This window comes from Seriola aureovittata, chromosome 8 (assembly GCF_021018895.1).
Source record: "Seriola aureovittata isolate HTS-2021-v1 ecotype China chromosome 8, ASM2101889v1, whole genome shotgun sequence".
NCBI classification, from domain to species: Eukaryota; Metazoa; Chordata; class Actinopteri; order Carangiformes; family Carangidae; genus Seriola; species Seriola aureovittata.
The window spans coordinates 7,635,730-7,654,100 of record NC_079371.1 but is presented as its reverse complement, the minus strand read 5'-3'; the positions used below and the strand labels follow the sequence as shown (position 1 = coordinate 7,654,100).

General features: G+C 39.2%; 1 protein-coding gene and 1 long non-coding RNA gene across 7 annotated transcripts in view; one reads left to right on the top strand and one right to left on the bottom strand.

Moving 5' to 3' along the window:
- Nucleotides 1-18,371, top strand: part of LOC130173537 (uncharacterized) — a 143,053-nt gene that overhangs the window by 13,515 nt on the left and 111,167 nt on the right. For all 5 annotated transcript variants that reach the window (XR_008828440.1, XR_008828442.1, XR_008828441.1 and 2 more), the window contains exon 3: nucleotides 11,310-11,540. This is a non-coding gene — a long non-coding RNA (uncharacterized LOC130173537). The remainder of the gene's footprint in view (nucleotides 1-11,309; nucleotides 11,541-18,371) is intronic.
- The window catches only part of tnmd (tenomodulin), a 49,141-nt gene that overhangs the window by 29,952 nt on the left and 818 nt on the right, over nucleotides 1-18,371 (bottom strand). For both annotated transcript variants that reach the window (XM_056382905.1, XM_056382904.1), the window contains exon 2: nucleotides 15,768-15,902. In XM_056382905.1, coding sequence (XP_056238880.1) covers nucleotides 15,768-15,902 — 135 coding nt within the window. The remainder of the gene's footprint in view (nucleotides 1-15,767; nucleotides 15,903-18,371) is intronic.

Genomic DNA, 18,371 nt, shown 5'->3' with positions numbered 1-18,371 from the left:
TTTTCACCCTCCAAATATAAGGCCAAAGCATGTTGTCTTGACTTTTGTCTGGGAGCTGTATGTGTGTGCCCAGTCAGTGTGTAATGAAAGGGCGCAAACTCAGGCTCTAAATATAAACATTTGTAAGGAAGTCAAACTTTGCACTGTAATTAGCAGTGGTTTTGTTATATGTGGAGGTAAATAGCTGGATGCAAGCAGTTAAGTAACGATGCCCACGTTCGCCTTCTTTTATCCTCAAGATGTTCTATCAACAGCTTCAACAAACACCAATGGATGTTCAAACGAAAATCTACTGACATTTGAATATGTACTGCTCACTACACTGACATAAAAAATAATGTGAACGTATTTTTCATTGTGCTGCTAATGTTGATGTGGCACACTTGAGTTTGAACTCCTATCTTTTGTGGTATCTTAATGCTTTTGGAAGCCTTTCAAAAATCACAATCCAACTACGTGTTGTATGTAGCATTAAATGAAAAGCTAAAACTAGGTTGGCACAGGGTTAAAGTGCTTTGGGGAATTCACAAGCTATTACTTAAAGCATCAATTTAATGTTAAAATGTTTTGCAGCTGCCAATGCCAAAGGCCAGTTAAAGAAAATGCTGAGGTCATTAGCCTTTCAAAGACTATGCTAGAACATGTCAAGCTGCAAAATCATAATGCAGCCATCCTCCTAAACCACATTAACACGGTTAAAACAAACAGCTACCGGCAATGTACCTCCCTTCTGAGCCAATTTTGTTGTTTGATAGTGTATCTTTCTAATTCTAGAAAATAACTCACCAACACATTGACAGTGTGTTGTCCCTCTCAGATATTTCCAGCAGAGCTCAAGTGGAGTTTAATCACAGAAACATGTATAACCACCTAAAACATCAGTGATAAAGGTCAGATTTAGGAGTCAGTCTCACAGGAGCGTAGAGCAAAAGCTTCTTTCTAGTCTCACCATTTAGCACTGATGTTCAATAATCACACAAATCCCCATGTGGATGAAGAAAAGGTTTGAAAATGCCCCGCTGACAGAAGTATCAAAAGACCAGAGTGTAATGCCGCCACAGGTTAAAGGAAAGTGCATTTACCAAAAAGTGAGTTATGACATTTCATCACAAAAAAACACCCCTGAAGTGCAGTAACACCACCAAACTGATGATACTTTTGATGATTTTCTTTCCTTTTAATGTGCAGCAGACTGGAAAAGCATGTTACTGTAAGTCTATCAACAACCTCCTTGAAAAATAATTGTTTATCTGAGCATAGTGATTGTAAAAACGGCTCAAGTGCTATGGGTTCTGCCCTCAGTCACATTGGTATCAGACAGGTGTTTTCACATAAGTGCAGCACTTTAATGTCGATCATCATTTCTCCAAACATTTTAAGGTATAGTGCAGAATTTTGGGAAATGTGTCTTGCACAGAGTACCATTCTCATGTCTTTGCATTAAGTGTGGAGCTAAACAGTTAGTTTAGATTAGCTTAAAGCCTGGAAACTCACAAATGAACATGTTGTATCTCCTTTTTTGAAATTCCTATAGAAACAAAAATCTAAAAATGACAGTTTGTGGTTTTACAGAAACCCTGTCTTTTACAAATTATGTTTCAAATACATAAATTGATGACATATTTTCATTATGTTAATAGAAAACATAACCCGGTCCCATTTATGTTTTGTAAAATACGTATTTGCTGTCACAGTTTAATTGTATAGAAATGTTCATTTTAGGAGACAGGTTTGCTTACAGGGAGTCGCAATTTTTTTTGGCCAAGAGCAGTGACTTTCCCAGAGTCTTGACATGTTGGATAAACTGAACTTACAAAAGATATTACTGGATGTAAGGCTTTGGTGTTTTCTGAAAACAAATGTGTTGTTCCAAACAGCCATCCTCAAAGGCGGAGTGATGAGCAGTCGTCATAGAGACGGAGGAGACGTGATATTGCTAGAAAATAGGAATAACTGCACACATTTTCAGACAGTCTCTCCTGGAAGATAGTCAGAATATTGCACTTGGTTGTTCACATGAAAAGAGATTGTGTAAAGAATGCATAAAAAGAGACCTAGAGGGAGATGTTCAGACCCTGGTCTAACCTTGTGAATATTGGCTCGTTGGTTTTGTTACATAAGTTACAGAGATGATCGTACACTTTGGAGTGGGCCAGGTTAGCGGTTTCCCCCGCTTCCAGTTTTTATGCTAAGCTAAGCTTATTGCCTCCTAGCTCCTGCGTCGTAGTTAATGGACAGACATAAGAGTGGTATGAGTATTCTCATTTAACTGTCAAAAAGAGAGCGAGTAAGCATATTTCCCAAAATGTCAAACCATTCTTTGAAAGATCCTTAGAGAAATTCTACACACCCATTGAAAATAGTTCCCTGGCTGGACTGCTTGGTCAAAATTTTTTCTGGAGAGCTCTTTATGGGCTAAAAAAGTGGAGGAAAGAGGAAACAATGCTTTAAAAAAACAAAAAAAAACCCAGCAACCAAAGAAAAAGGTTCTTGCAGGAGCACCTTTTTGTCAGGAATAATGGAGCATGGTGATATCTGAGGGCTTATATGGAACATATTTGTGCAGTAACTCAAGTGGAATCTTGGCAGAACCCTCAGACTATCATACTTCTCCTGTTTTATTTTTATTGCTTAAATCAATTCATCGCAGAGCCTCTGAATCTTGAATGTAGCCTACCTCTCTCTACTGTCAACCTACTCATACCTGAAAGGGGTGTAATGACCCACTTTCTCTTCTTGTCCCCCAGCGACTCTGCCGCTTACCACGTTTGACCACCTTGCTGTGGTCGACTACAGTCTGCAGCTGCTGTTAATTTACAGGAGCACTGTGCACCATTTTTTCAGCTCTGAAGCATATATGACTAATCACACCAGTCATTTTAAACAACTTGAGCTCTTTCTGGCAATAAATCACCTTGATACGTGTTACTGTGCCCATAATAGAGCTGCGTTCAGGAGGGAGGAGGGCAGGGGGAACTTTGGGAGCTATTCACTAGTTTTGGTCAACACTCTATTGTGAAACAAACTCGGGTACTGGGACATATTGTTCTTCGATGTGTTGTGTGTTTCTTTGATATCAATATAAAATCAAAGTGAAAATGGAGTTGTACAATAGCTCAGGGAATACAATGTTTCCCTCGACTTTTTGCTTAAAAAGTAAATATTTTCCTACCCTTTTGTCTTTCTTGTAGTTTTACCTTTTAAATCTATAACACACATGTGCTCTAAAAATATGGCTGAAATTTTTCGAGACACAAAGTTATGTCCTCAAGGGAATGTGACACTGACCTCACCCAGGCTGGAAATTAAATGCTGCAAACTTAAATTTAACCAGTGTTTGATCTGCTTTCAACATTTTTTAAATAATTTCGCCAAGGCCCAGATAAACAAGAAAGAGGAAATACTGGCTTTTTTCTTCACCTCAATAACATGGAGAAAAAAGGGCTTCCAAAATTTCCAAGAGTATACTTTTTATCTTCACCTGCCAACTGTAAGAGAGAACAGAGGGTCTTCACACGGCTTTTAAAGATGATGTTAAACCACCTTTTCGGGACATGACAAATGATGTAATATCACCCAAATTCCACAAGCCAACATGAAACCAAAGTAGTTTCCACAGTGGAAACAAACATAGTAAAAAATTAAATGAAGTTAAACAACACAAAAGCCCTGGCTATGACTGTGTTGTGCCATTTCGTTTTCCCGTCTGTCATTGTTCCATGTTGCATCTTTTCTTTTTGCCTTTTCCTGCCAAGTAACCACTGTGCCGAGCTGAGGAACAATCTGCTCCTTGTCAGGAGCGCTGAATGAATCCTGTTGCTTATTGTTGAGGTGAACACGTTATTTGAATACGACCGGTCTCCTGTAATAAAAGGGCCGTTGTGGTTTATGAAATATTCATCAAAGGTATCCCCTGGAGACTCCGATGCATTCAGATGCATATCTCAGAATCTGAAACAGACTTCTGCAGACAAAAGATTGCAAGCAGTGACTGGAAGCTTTTGAACTATGAGGCAGACAGTCACAAAGGGAGTGACCTCTGTAGTGGATATGTCTCCTTGTCGCTCTGCTGGTTTTCAGCCATTCCATCTCCTAATAAATCAAGAGGAGCACACTCTGGGATCCAGCAGCTAAGTGGCATTTAAGAAACAGCTTGTGAGAGCTGTAAGGCTGCTATTTGGATCATTTAGACACAAGGCAATAATTTGGCCAGATGAACGACATTAACAACAACCGGAAAGTTTTTAAGCCACTAAAGGAAAAAAAAAAAAAAAGCAGTAACATTTTGTTAAAAGTCAGTGAAGACTGAACTTCTCGCAGTTCAGAAGGGCAAAAATGTTTTCCATTTGCTTGGGTTCACTCAATATTGGGGATGGGATGCATTTAAATCCACTGGCAATTTACCAACTGATGACAATAGATAGTTACCTTGCTATTTATCAGTTGTATGTGTAGTGCATTTATCTGTGTGCCAACTTATGCATAAATTGTGCATGGAAAGCATTAAAAGCCAGTGTACATTCAGCTTACTGCAAAAATGCCAAGATACAGTTTCTGCTACAAATACCAATAACAGCAGCTTCAGCAGACATCCATGGTTTTGTCAGGATTTTCAAAGCTGGAATCGCTACAACAAGAGTGCGACCACCCCTCTTAGTTTATGAACACAATACAGCTGATACCCCTCCACCTCCAAGCCCCCTCCAAGCCCACAACGACTTCTACAACTTCATCTGTGCCTTATAACATATAGTACAAGCCGGCTATGGCTGTAACAAGGTGTACTGTTAGAACAATTCCTAACAGAGCTGCTGGGAGATACACAGGCTCATAATTGTTCAAACATTGTTTACACCATGCTCCTGCCTTGAAGACACAATAAAAGAGGGAGTGATAGTCCTATGCAGAGACTCTGGCCTATCACACTGGGACTATGGGTACTGATGAGAAGCTCTTGGTCTGTTGCCATGGCCCCTGTGTGGGTTGCATGTCAGCGCCAGTCTGCCCTTCTTTTTAATAACACTGAAAAATACTTTGAAGACACACTGGGGGAACACAACACATTATGCTCCCAGTGGTATGGGTCTGTGATTTTTACAGCTTAACATTGTCTCATGCTATTTAAAAAAAAAAAAAAAAAAAAAAATCAGGAGCATCATAATTTGACTGAGTTTTGCAGCACAATTCATTAACAAATCTACATGGTCCATGATGGTCAGCCACTGATGAGAGAAATGCAAATTTAGCATTCTGAAAGAGCAAATGAATGATTTTCAGTGTGTCAGCCACTGGTGGGGACCAAAGAATTAAGAGAGGGAGCAGCCAGTATGACTTTTGTTTCTCTAAATGAGGTAAAGGAACAGGCTTTCTCAGTGTCGTGGAGTGAGAAGGCTTCTTTGGTCTAAGTATAAACATTAACTGTGGCTCCTTGACTGTTTGGCCCTTGTCACTCTCATTAACAAGCTCTTTGTGTCCAGTTTGTGTCAAATGTTGGAAAATGAAGACACTAACAATTTGCTTAGAGTGTAATTGAGCAGTTTTTGCAATGATTAGTACTCACAACTTATTGATTACAGAGAGCTTTATTTATTTGGTGATGCAAACCGCTACTGGATAATGGGTTGAAAAAAAAAAAGTTTGACTTTTCCGTTAAGGTTTGAATGCAGTACACTGTGTGACTACAGCACTGAGTAACATACGGCGGTCTGAGGTCACAAATGGAGCTTGCAATGAAAAAGCCTGAATTCTGTCCATCACAGGAGAAAAAAAAAAAAAATCCTGAACTATAACATGAACATGAAGTCTGAATAATATGATTGGAAATGTTTAATTAATTAGCACCCCAAACAAATTAAGAACAAATGAACCAAAGGGTTGAATAACTGTAAAGATGATCATATTGGAATTTTTATATTTTGCTGCACAGGAACTGACAGACAGTTAAAGATGACAGAAAAATAAGCCTTTCATAAGCTATACGAATGTCTTGACTAAAGCACCACCGTTATACTGTAAACAGAGAGTAGATGTATGTCACAGTGTCAATCACTGGACTGTTACATTCTTCGAAATTATAGGGGATCACATGGTTAATTTAGCCTCAGGTGAGATTAGATGAAAGCAGGTGAATATACACTGGGGAAGTGGACAGAGGATTACTAGTATTATAAAAGCATCAGTGACCTTTGGATTCATCTTGCATGCACAGGTCTAAATGACAGACAGGACTTTCTTCCTTTAATTAACGAATGTTTGCTGCAGGTTTCCGAAAAATGCCTGGAATCGCAATTACCACCTGCAGCTCAGCACCATGTGTTGTACACATGTGAAACTTATAATTATTACAGCAACAAATATAAGAAATATAATCAGATATTTTTTGATTATTGAAGATATGAAAATAACATGTTAGGATGTTTTTGTCAAACTAAACTGATGTGTAAAAATCTGTCTTTAAGCAGGAATTATTTTTGATATTAACATGTAGTGTATGACAGCATTATTGTTAATTAAACCCTACAACATTTCACCAAGGCTATTATTTGTTCCTGCCAGACGGCTAATGAGCCCCACATTATCTCAGCGAGGGACAAAAGCCCAGAGGACACACTGTACTTTAAGGAGTCTGAATCCATTTCATCTATCCATATTGTAGCTGCTCATGCAGGTCAGTGGGTCAGTCCTGCTGCCACCACGAATACCAGGAAAACGATCTTGACAAGCTTTATCACCATCGGCTGACAAAGTGAAGTACATTTTCTGGGCAAATGAGACACAGTAGACGCACAGCAGCTGTCATCCATCATACTTGTGGTGATGAGTGCTGGATAACTACACATCCAGCAAGAACGACAGAAAATCACAAATACTTCAGAGCATTAGATGCTTCAAAATATCACACATTTTACTTTTTAAGTGGCTCTTTGAGCAACTGGACCATCTCACATCATAACACTATACAAACAAAAAGACACAGACCAGTTGAATCTACAACATAGGGACACAGTGTATAGTAGGGTTAACCAATATTGCTAATTAGCATGATGCATTAGTATTTGAAGTATTACCCCTAAAGTGCAGTAGTTAACTGTTAACTGTTTGTGTTATGCTCGCTTTAGAGGCAGAAAAGATTTCATGTTGGCTGATATCTAAAGTCTGAATTTTTAGTAAGGTCATGGAAACTCATAATAAAAGGGGTAAAGTTGAATTTATTGAAATAACATTTTCAAGATCATCTCTTGTTTCTTTTCATGCATGTTTCTTATAACTTTCCTTCATGCCAAAGAAAAATGCTAATTGGTTTATGGACACAAAAGACACTAAAGTGAAACTATGCTGACAGTGAACCTTAGAGCTAAATACGCTTCTTTATTTTTTAGATTTGACTGATTAGTGTTGAAGTTTTTCTTTTCTTCACTTTCATGGTCTAGTGCTATTTGTCCAAGTACTCATTTATTTACAAAAAGAACAGGTTACAGTAATACTGCTAGGGTTGACATAGTTATCTGCCCGGACCAGCGCCCGGTGTGCCCCCGCATCAAGGACAGTCTAAAATTTACTCAATACAATTAACTTCATAGGCAAAACAAGCTAGCATGCGTGAATAAGGTGCCACCAGTGTGAAAAATAGACGTGGTAAAGTGTGTCTTCACTTTAGAGAATAAAACTTGGACAAGTGCGAAGTATGTGGGAAACCAATTAGCTGCAAGTCAGTTTGCACATCAAATCCTACCAAACATTAAGGCTGCACATTGTTGATCGGAAAGATGTTGATGTTTGATGCCTTGCTGCTGCTGCCCCACTGTAATATAAAACACAGCTACAGCACTATCAGTCCAGGCTCAATTCACAAGCCTATTTGGTTCAATAATTGCAGTGTGACATTCACACTCATCTTTTTCGTGCTGGAGTGGATTTACTTCTGATTATAATATCAACATTTTCTATATATATCACCCTGTTGTACTGTATAGTAAACCTGCACTGTATTGCATGTTGGACTACATAAAATACCTATAACACTACTCAGGTAGAATGTTTTGAGAGAACAAGCTGTGCATGTATAAAGAAATCCATCAGCTTGTCACAGAAGTGGAAAGAACATTTAGAAACCAAGCATTCAGAGCAGTCTGAGCTTCTGTCTCAGGGATCACTATAATACATGTTTACCTTATTAATTGACACTTTGGCCGTGTTTAATATGAACTTCCGACATTGTAACATTATATATATGACAGGATGGAGATGAAACTATTATTGCGCCATATTCCATTTTGCATAATGCTCTCAGTTTGTCTTGGGTTGTAAATCCTCAGGAGCCCTTTACTTTGCAGCGTTGAGCTTTTGCCCCCTCCCTTAACAGCCACACTCACCCTCAGCTGGGCTGTGGCATGTTTACTTCAGCTCAATCCAAATGACAACTCTGAGCCACGTGAGCTTTTTTTGTGGATGAACTAATGACACACAGCTGCCCAAGAAACATTTAGTAGCCAAGTATCCAGTTACTTTGGGCTTAATGTGTTTAAAGGACTATACCTCCCACATAGTTCTGTCTGCGTGGGAGCTAGCTAGTAGCAAAGCTACGCAAATTAAAGATGAGACTTGGCACTTTAATGTATTATCCATTATTTTATTTCAAAGGGAATGTGCTGAGGCTCAGAGCCTGAGGAATGATAAATGTCTACTTCTGACTACTTATGGTCTTGACTGTATTTTTCAAACCAATGCTTGTAATGTACAAGCATTATGCAGTCAAACCTCATCCTACTTCAATAGGATAATTATTGTTTTTTTACAGGTTATATTTTTAAAATGAAGAATCACAGCATAAAAGTACAATTAACATACATTTAGGAATAGAAAATGTGTTTCTTTTGACATTTTATTAATGTATTTGAATAATAAAATTTTCTTTTGACAAAGTATTTCTCAGCAAAGGTTTTTTGCAAAGTAAAATTACATGTTTTTTGTGTTTTGTCTGTTGAATCAAATGCTCAGTAGAAATTCAGCAAATTCATCTAATAAGACTGTGAACACAGGGTGAAGGGCTAGTCTATTCAAAAAAGTTAAATACCAGTGCGTATCAGATTTATTATTTATTTAATAAAAGAAAATCATTGCACTTTGCATGGTGTCTCAGCTCAAAGGCTACCGGCAGCTGCTTTTAAAGTGGAATGCTTACTTTCATGTTATTCAGTGCATGAGTTGATGTCGTGAATCAATCAACACACCTTAAATATCAATATGACAAGTCTGAATCATTGCCAAATGAATCAGATGCATAGGTCTTTTTCACAGCGGACATTTTGATTTATGGCAGGAAAACCGCAGTGTTACTATAAAATTAATGAAGACTCCATTCCAGCATTTATTATAATGCAATGCAGCACGTAATAGGGCCAAAGTGTCTTCTGTGAAAAAGCTCATCACACGTGCCCATTCAACTGTAGGCCTATAGTGTTTGCAAGACTTTGACCACTGGCGGCGCTATGCAGCGATGCTTTGATGAGTGGGTCCTTGTTTTGTTTGTATCTTGTGTTCTACTAGTACAGGCAAAATGATGCGCAGAAAATGTACTCATGCACAGTTGTGGGTGGTGTGTTGTGCATTCATACAGTATATCAGTGTACTGCAAACTGTCTACGAGAACAAACCACAGTGCACCTTTAATATAAAAGCCTTTTCCTTTTTTTGATCCGTCACATATGAAACTGAATTAAATCACGGTGGAAGAACCCACCAGCTGCATTTTCCAGTATGTCAGCATGTCATTTTTGTTTCCGTCACTTATGGATCGGTGATATCTGGAATGAATATCTCATCATTAATGAGGTTCATTACAGCTCTAAAAACAAAGCTGTCTGGCTTACTCTGCTCATTTCCTGTGGAAGCACTTGACGTTTCTCTGGATGAAAGAGCCTTCTTTTAAAAGTGTGTTATTTTTGCTGATTTTTCATGTTTATTTCACCAATCTAAAAAAAAAGCCTTAACAAGCCTGGTAGGTCTAGATGCATGTCATTAAAATTAGCTAATATTCCAACTTTTATAGCTGCCGCAAGTTCTCATTTTCTCACTTTTAAAAAAAGGCTGAAGTTATTTAACCTGAAGTTTAGATTGAGCGCCAGACAGAGACCTGCAAGTATGATTTGGATGCCGCTTTTCTTCTCAGATATTGAGCAAGGTGACTAATGGTGCAAACTCACTAAAAGTCAATGCAACCTTTTAATTGCTGACAGATATATAGCAGAGCACACTGACAGGCATTTTTCAGAACAGAGATTTACTCATCATTCATCAGACTATAGATCAACAAGGCAAAAATTTTTGATCTGCAGTCTTGAATGTGTTGAGAAAGGACAGATGAACTGAGCATTTCCAGTTCGCTGTTCACTCCTCTGCTTCAGCATTGTGGCTGTGAATGCAGTGTCGAGGCTATAAGCGCTGCAGACTTACTGGGAGAGTGAAAGTGGATGTGAAAGCTCAATCACATTCTAAATTGTACAACAGAGCAGAGGAGTCTACTTGGCAGTCACGCTGGTGAGACGGAGAGGGAGAGAAACAGAGTCTGCAAGGAAAAAAAAAGAAAGAAAAAAGGCAAGCATTTGTGTCTGTTTAAACACTGCACTGTACATACAACATGCTGCACATGAGCTGCTGGTGGATTGGCAAAATGAAGTACTGGCAATTAAGATGCAGATCTTTTCCTACACCCATGTGTTCGAGCTTCTAAAAAGAAAATCACAGACACACAGAAATGCTTTATGGAACAATAAATAACTCCCGGTGGGCTTTGCAGTGCTGTCACGCTCTCTGTAGCAGTCACCGTCTCAGAAGAAGGCAATGTGCCACAACCACCATGAAGCCTTCCTACCTCAGGCACTCCACTAAAACAACTCTCTTTTGTTTTTCCCAGTCTGCATCCCCTCCCTCCTCCTGACTGTTCCCCGAGTAGAAAGAATAATGCATCATCTTAGGGGGCCCATAGTGGCCTACTTTAAAAGCCTGGGAGGAACACCGGTGGACACTGGCATGCTAATGAATGAATGAATGAATGAGCCTGACGTGTAAAATCAGAAAAGATTATAGACTGAGGGGCAGGTCTCTGAAAAGGTCCTGCCAGATCAGCTGTTTAGATAAGCCCTGTTGCCTCCCCAGAATAATAATTCCTCCACACGAGACTGAGTAAACAAACAGTGTGAGGAAAAGTTAGCATCTTGTTTTATTCCTGGAGACAAACAAACAAAAAAAAAAAGCACTTGCACGACAAGAAGATCAGATCATATGATCAAATCTTGTTTTTCCCTCCCCAGTTGCATGTTGACATCTCGACAAGGAGGGGACTGTTGGGTATACACAGCCTACGAGCAATAAATAAACAAAGGGGGCCAGGCCTTGAAAGCCATACACCTGTGACCAGTGGAAAAGCAGCAGGCGCAGCAGTGTTCATTAAAGAAGCTGGTCCTGACAGTGAGGCCTTTAAGAGGCCATCAGGAGCGACAACTCAGCAGCTACCTTGGGACTGGAGAAGGGAAGGCATCAAGGTGAGCAATGCAATTTCAGCTTGAATAATGGAGCACTTTCCTGAGGCATGACATTCATGTATTTCTCAGGCAGTTTTGCCACACAGCCCAACAGCACCTGTGAGCTATTCAAGGGACCCCAGGAAAAACCAGTTCACAGTGTTTACAGGTTCACAATTACTGTGTGCCTGGCTGCTGGTCTGCAGATAATCTTGCTCAAAGTGACTCATGAATTAAAAATAGCCCCAAATATATCAAATCTAATGATCTGGAAATTTTGATTGTGGATGCTGTACACTTCAAACATTTACACACAGCAAACTGCAGACTTTGCTTTTTCTCTGAAATAATTTTTGGAAATAATTTCATCAAGGCAAATTATTCTCACTTTTCTGTTGGATTCACCAGCCAGATTCCATTTTCACGGAGTTGCTGATGTAAACTGGTAATAACAGAGGATTAATTTACAAGGAGGCAAAATCCCCTAGTGAGACTTGTGGCCCAGAACAATAATGAGCACATAGTAAACAGAAATTTGCCGTAAGCCAAAAGAGAATGCAGGGGCACCTAATCTACACACCGAAACACACAAAGCACACTGATGCATGCATAAGCACAACCACGCCCACACACACACGCAAGCAGTGAAAATGATGGCAAAGTATTTTCCCCAGGCCTCTGTAACAACATATGTTTGCAGGTAATTAAAAGAAGATCCCAAGCGGGTATCATGTCATATTGAAATACAATGCACAGAGCAAATTACCTTTCTGTGGTTATTATACAAAGCCGGGGGCACGAGGTCAGAGTAGATGTGAAGTGTTCGTGTCTGAAGTCGTTCTGTGGTTTTGACCTCTAATTAGAAGGCTGAGGTCAAAGCACTGTAATATGTGATATAACTTAGTTTGTAATGTGAGTGTGTGTGTTCGTCTTACTGTTGACTGACAGCTTTTAGTAATTGTTTGTAATGCCAGTCCATAAGTTAAACTATTGTCTAAGCACAAGACTAATTTAAGCACGAAGTGGATTTGTGAGCGCATGCAAGAACTGAGTTTTAAGAGCAGAACTAATGTTGTAATCAATGTTTTTGGTAATTAGATTGGAGGCAGTATTGGGGCTTCCTACGTTTGTTATCATCAAAGCTGTGGGTTCTCAGATATGTCAGTTTTGGTTTGTGTACTTGGTTTGAAAAGTCCAACTGAGAGCAGAGTATCAATTGTATTAAACCTGGAAGTAAAGCGCCGTACTGTTCAACACAGCCTTCTAAGTAATGTTAGACTACTTCCTAGTGTGCTCCACCACCTTTTTCATTTGTCTTTAACTGTGGAAAGGATTTGAGTCTAACAGCCAGTTTGCGCCTCTCATAGTCTCAGGTGCTCAGAATCTGTCAAAGCAGCTGGAAGAAACAGTATGATTTCAAACTGAGAAAGAGACCACGTCAGGAATTTTATCTACAAACTTGTTTTTCACTCGTGAATCTGTTCCTGCAGACTTTCAAAGCTTTACCTTTTCAGTGATTACCACTTTAATATGTTTTGTGCTTTTTTCCCCCCTACTACTCTGTACTTCTAATCTGCTTCATTTCAGAAAGAAATATTGTACTTTTTACTACATTTATCTGATTGCTGGGGTTACTTTGTAGATTAAGAAATCTTCATCTTACGAAGTAATTTTTGTCTTGTTATTGAGTCCTAAAAGTCTAATTTTCTTAAAGCATGTGGGACTCTGCCATTGTGGTGAGAGAATTTCAACCTCTTTAATAGAATTCAAATGGTTATATAAAATTTCGAGAACAAGGTGACACTTCCATTGGTTTTAAAGCTGCAAACCCTTTTTCTCTCTTCTTTAAACCTGAAAAATAAATGATTTGATTAGTCACTGCTACTTTATACTTCTACTCCACGACAATTCAGAGGAAACTTATAACTTCAGTTACTGAATCCTTTTGCAGTTTCAGATTAATAATAAAAATATAATGTAAAAAATTATGATTATGATGTATTATTGTGGGTTAGGATCAGACTTTATTAATCGGGGGGAGGGGGTGTTCCATGAACTACTTAGCAGTATGTAATGTATATAGCAATTTCACTTTTTACAGCTGCAACATTTGAGTGATGTATATATTAACGCATCAATAATTACAATCCATTAATATAATATACATTATTCTGAGGTGGCCTGTTCTGAGCAGAATGAGCCTTTCTACCTTTTGTACATTTTGTTGCTAGTACTTCTGTACTTTTACTGTTGTAACATTTTGAATGCATGACTTTTACTTATAACATAGCATTTCTACACTTTGGCACTACTACTTTTAGCTAAGTAAAAGATCTCAGTACTCCTTCCACCACTGGCCTGTAAGACACACAATGGTTACATAAGACCACACATGCACTTGCTCTCCAGTTAATCTTGATTTGAACATGTGTCCGAGCTGCCTGGGGTTAGAGAAATAATTGAACCATGGTTACAAACTGTATGTATCTCTCTATTGTATCAAGACTGATAAATTCCTAATGTTTTAGGACTCTGACACAAAGCGCTACACTTTAGTTGAATTTGAGTAGTCACCAAAATGCTAATCTTTGTGCTCGAATAAAAAACAACCCCCCCACACAACTGTTTCCTAAAATAAATTATGTACCCTTCCCTTGGCTTCAGTTGCTGTGCTCTGCTGCCCAGAGTCTATACATGTAGGTGCCAGACGCTGCTCAGGATTAGCTGGTGAGTCAAGAAGTGTCCTGCTGCATTGCACCTAACACCCGTTCACCAAATAAGATGCTGGCTTCCACATTAATGCAGGAGAATTAATCCATCCCTCCATCTATCCCTCCATCGACTATATCAACCCATTCCTCCACCTTCAGAGAAGTCCCTGGAGAGTTTTGCTGAGGATACATACCTGAGTTTTACTGTCCTACTCTGTCTGTGGGAGCTTCCTTCCCGTCTGACTGACAGGAGATACTCCTTTGAAGTGGCTCCATCTCACTCACTGATGTGGAGGCCGGAGAATGAGCCTCCCCCTCAAGACCCCATTAAAGCAGAACTCAGGGTCTGCAGGTTTGATATTCATCGCCTGGGCAACCTCTGCCATCAACACATTTTGTGCCACGTGAGAATGATCACAGCTTATTAAAGTGGAAATAATGACTGCTCTACCTCCGGCATGAAATATTTAACAAGGACAAAGGAGATGGCTCAAAGCTGATTCATATCTATGTTGAAAGGAGAGAATGTGGACAATACTGTCTACATAGGAAGTGCAGATGAACCATGGTTAACGGGAGCTTAGAAGTGACTGTTGGCAGTTGAAATATGTATCTTAATGGAAGCAGAAAGAAGATGAGTAGCAGAGGTTAGTCTGAGTTCATGTTTATTAGCCATAACAAAGATGTTGGTATAACGGCAAGCAACATCCTGCACGGTACATTTCCCTTTGTTCACCTCGTGGCATTTACAGTACAGACAAAGCAGAATTATGCACTCAGGTTTGAAATATATGTGGTAATTTTCAACCATCACTTCATTTTAATCATTCTCTCGTTCGCAACTGTGCCCAGAACGTATACAGCATCCAATTTCTGAATGTGAAATTATTGATGTACTTTTCCCTCCAGCTTGGGTAAATTAGCTTTTTTGGCCTCTTGGGAAAATCAAGGGAAAGGAGCAGAGTGAAAATGTTCTCCATCAAATGTGATCGAATTGGATTTTACAAGATGAATTGCCAGGACAAGGGTTTATCCCAATTACATTGCCAAGAGGTTTCAGTTGTGCTGCAGCCACTCAGGTCAACAGCAATTAGGGTCAGCTTTGAGTCATCAGGATCCGTCATTGTGAGGAGATGTTTACAGTGTGAGCAGAGAGTAGATAAATGCAACAAGACAACATTTGAAACAGTAAAAAGTGGTTTGTGGTTTGGTCCAAGAATTCATGAAATTACAGATCTGACAGCCAAAACACGAGCAGAGCAAAACACAGCTGTCTCTTCCATGGCCCACACATCTTTTAATCTCGCAGAGCACAATACAGACTGCAGAGACTGCCTCTGGCTCTTTGTGTGGCCATCCATTTTCCTCATTTGTGTATTTTTTTTCCTTTGATGTAACCTGTATGATTTGCTGATGTGGAAACCCAGCATGTCTTTCATCTGTCTCTCATCAAGACCACACCTCCACAGACAGTGGCAATATGTGTGTTGACTGACAAACAGGTGATAATAAACAGGGAAGTGATATTTAGTCTTACCTTCCCCAGACTGGGGCTCCACAGATACCTCAGGCTGAAAACACAGAGAGCCAAAACAAGGAAGACCAAGGCCAGAGCCAGCGCCACTCGCTGGTAGGTGTGGTACTTGGCCTTCTTCTCCTTTACCATCTCAACCTGCAAAAAAACAGAGGTTCGATATAAAAACTCACTTAACAGAGTATTTTTAGCTAAATATGCTCATCGATATCATTGTCAACAATTAAAATGATGCCACTTACATGCCAGTATGTATGATTCGCAAAATCCGCCTACCAGCACGTGAGCTTTACAGGTGGTGTTACCTTCAGACAGAACCAGACGATCCGTATCCCTCTGTTTCCAGTCTTAATGCTAAGCAAAGCTAACTGACTGCTGGCTGTAGCTGTAGCCACAGTCACTGTAGCAGCAGAAATACGTTGTGAACACAACATTGACAAATCATTACCCTGTAAGCTGATACGGCGAACCTTTTCATACTTTCAGCTGTTACGGTGCAGCATTATTATTCATTTGGAGTCGTGTTTCTGGCCACCTGATGAACACTCTCTAAATATTTACTCTCTTTTATCTCTGTATTTGGTTCATACCAACTCCTGAGGGAAATATCTGGCTCTTTACCTGCTAAATGCTTGTTTGTGTTTACTAGCTGCTCTCTATCTGTGTCTGTCTGCTGTTTGGTGCTGAGCGGGTAGTTTCAGGAGGTATTAGTAGTTTTTTTTTTTATTAGATTTTTCTTCTCAAAACAGCGATAGCCAAAAATAAAAAGGAAACCAAAATGGTAAAGTGAGGGGAGTTGAAGGGAGCTGCAGGTTTAGGCCATAATTATCAGGAAGGTGCATCACTTACATTATTATTTTAAAAATATTGATTATAACCACTTTAAGCATATTTAAAAAATGTAAATGTATTCCTTTAATTCATAATTTCCACGTTAAATGTATATTTCCGTCTTTTCTGTCTTTATCAGAATGACGTTTTATACAAAGTGATGCCATTTCGTTTTGCAAAACTTATCCACCAGTGGGGCTACTGACAAAAATAAAACCATCCTTACACCAAGCGCAGGGAAGAACAGACTGTTACAAGTGGCACAGAAAGGTTACATTTATTAAACTTTTCCTCAAATTAAAACTCTGCCTGCTGTTGTCAATTCCCCAAGCTTAAGGCCACAAATTAATAAAGACAGGCTTTTGTTCCACCAAGGCTCCAACAGGGAGAAAATGAAAGCTTCTCATTCATACTGGGCCACTTCTGAAGGTCTCAGAGGACAACAGACAAGCAGATATGTAAAAAAAAAAAAAAAAACTGGACCAACTTCATTTAGCAAAATTGGTGTTGCTTATCTTCATGTCTTTTAAAATGATAAAGCAGCTTTAGTTCTCTATTGTGGCAGAAGTTGTTACAGTAGTTAAGCTTCACTAGACTTCACAGACCTTTTACATGCCGACTTCTTTGTATAAGGCAGTGACATTTGTGACCTTTGGACTTGTATACTGTAAAAATAATAAACCAAAATAGTCTTGAAAGATATCCTTTTTATTTAAAAAAAAATGCAGTATGTGGGTGGCATGACTGACTGATGGAAATATGGTTTAGCATTAATGGATTATAGTTACTGTACACTGGTTTACACTGTGTCCTTTTTAAATATGGATTGAGTGTCTGTTTGGTACATTAGCAGCATGACATTGAGGATGAACAGAAGACACATTGTTCAAAATAGCCACCTAGAAAATTGTAACCACATCTTTGCCATTAATGAAATCTACATTCTCGTCATTCTTCATTTGACATATTAGAGACAGTAGCCACACAAACTGCAGGCACATCAAAGTACTGTACATTCTTCAGGCATGATGAAAAACAGAGAGCTACAATCAGAGCCAGAAATTCCTTACGTTGTAAATTTCTAAGAGTGGAGGGGGGAAAAGAAAAAGGGAAAAAAAGAAAACGGTGGCTGAAATTCTCTGCTCTCCTGTGGCAGGTTGCATAAGCAGTGGAAACTTAACTAGAGGACAAACCTCTCTCTGCCTGCGCTTTGAATATCGAATGCTCAGAGGAAGGAGGTGGGATTGAGAGACAGACAGAAATAAAGGCATGGATGGAGACAGAGTGAGCAGTCTGAGTGTGCAGCAGCTGCCAACCAGTGTTTAAAGGTTTAGGAGTTCAGAATCAGCCTGGAAATTCGCCTTGAGCTTTGTGAGGAAGAGTGCCCGGAGCCCCCTGCTGTTATCATGCAAAGAAGAAGCACTTTCTCGAGAAAACAACAACAACAAAAAAAAAGAAAAAAAGAGAGAAGTATGCCTGCATAAGCAACAAGCAGAGGATGTAGTTTATTACACCTGGGCACGCTCTTATAAGTATTTGAATTCCTGCAGAAAATATCCCGAAATAAGAAGCCACAGGTGATTTCTTAATCATATTCATTCTCCGTCCATGACTCTCAGTATGTGTATGATTAGTATCTGCTGGAGAAGTTGCTTTACTATTATGGACAGTAAGAGAGCTTAGTTTTTAATATACACCTAAAAACATAATAACACAGTGCTGTGGAGGAATTTATCCCTATTGCTCTGTTTTTTTCTGAACTTCTGCAACAAGTGA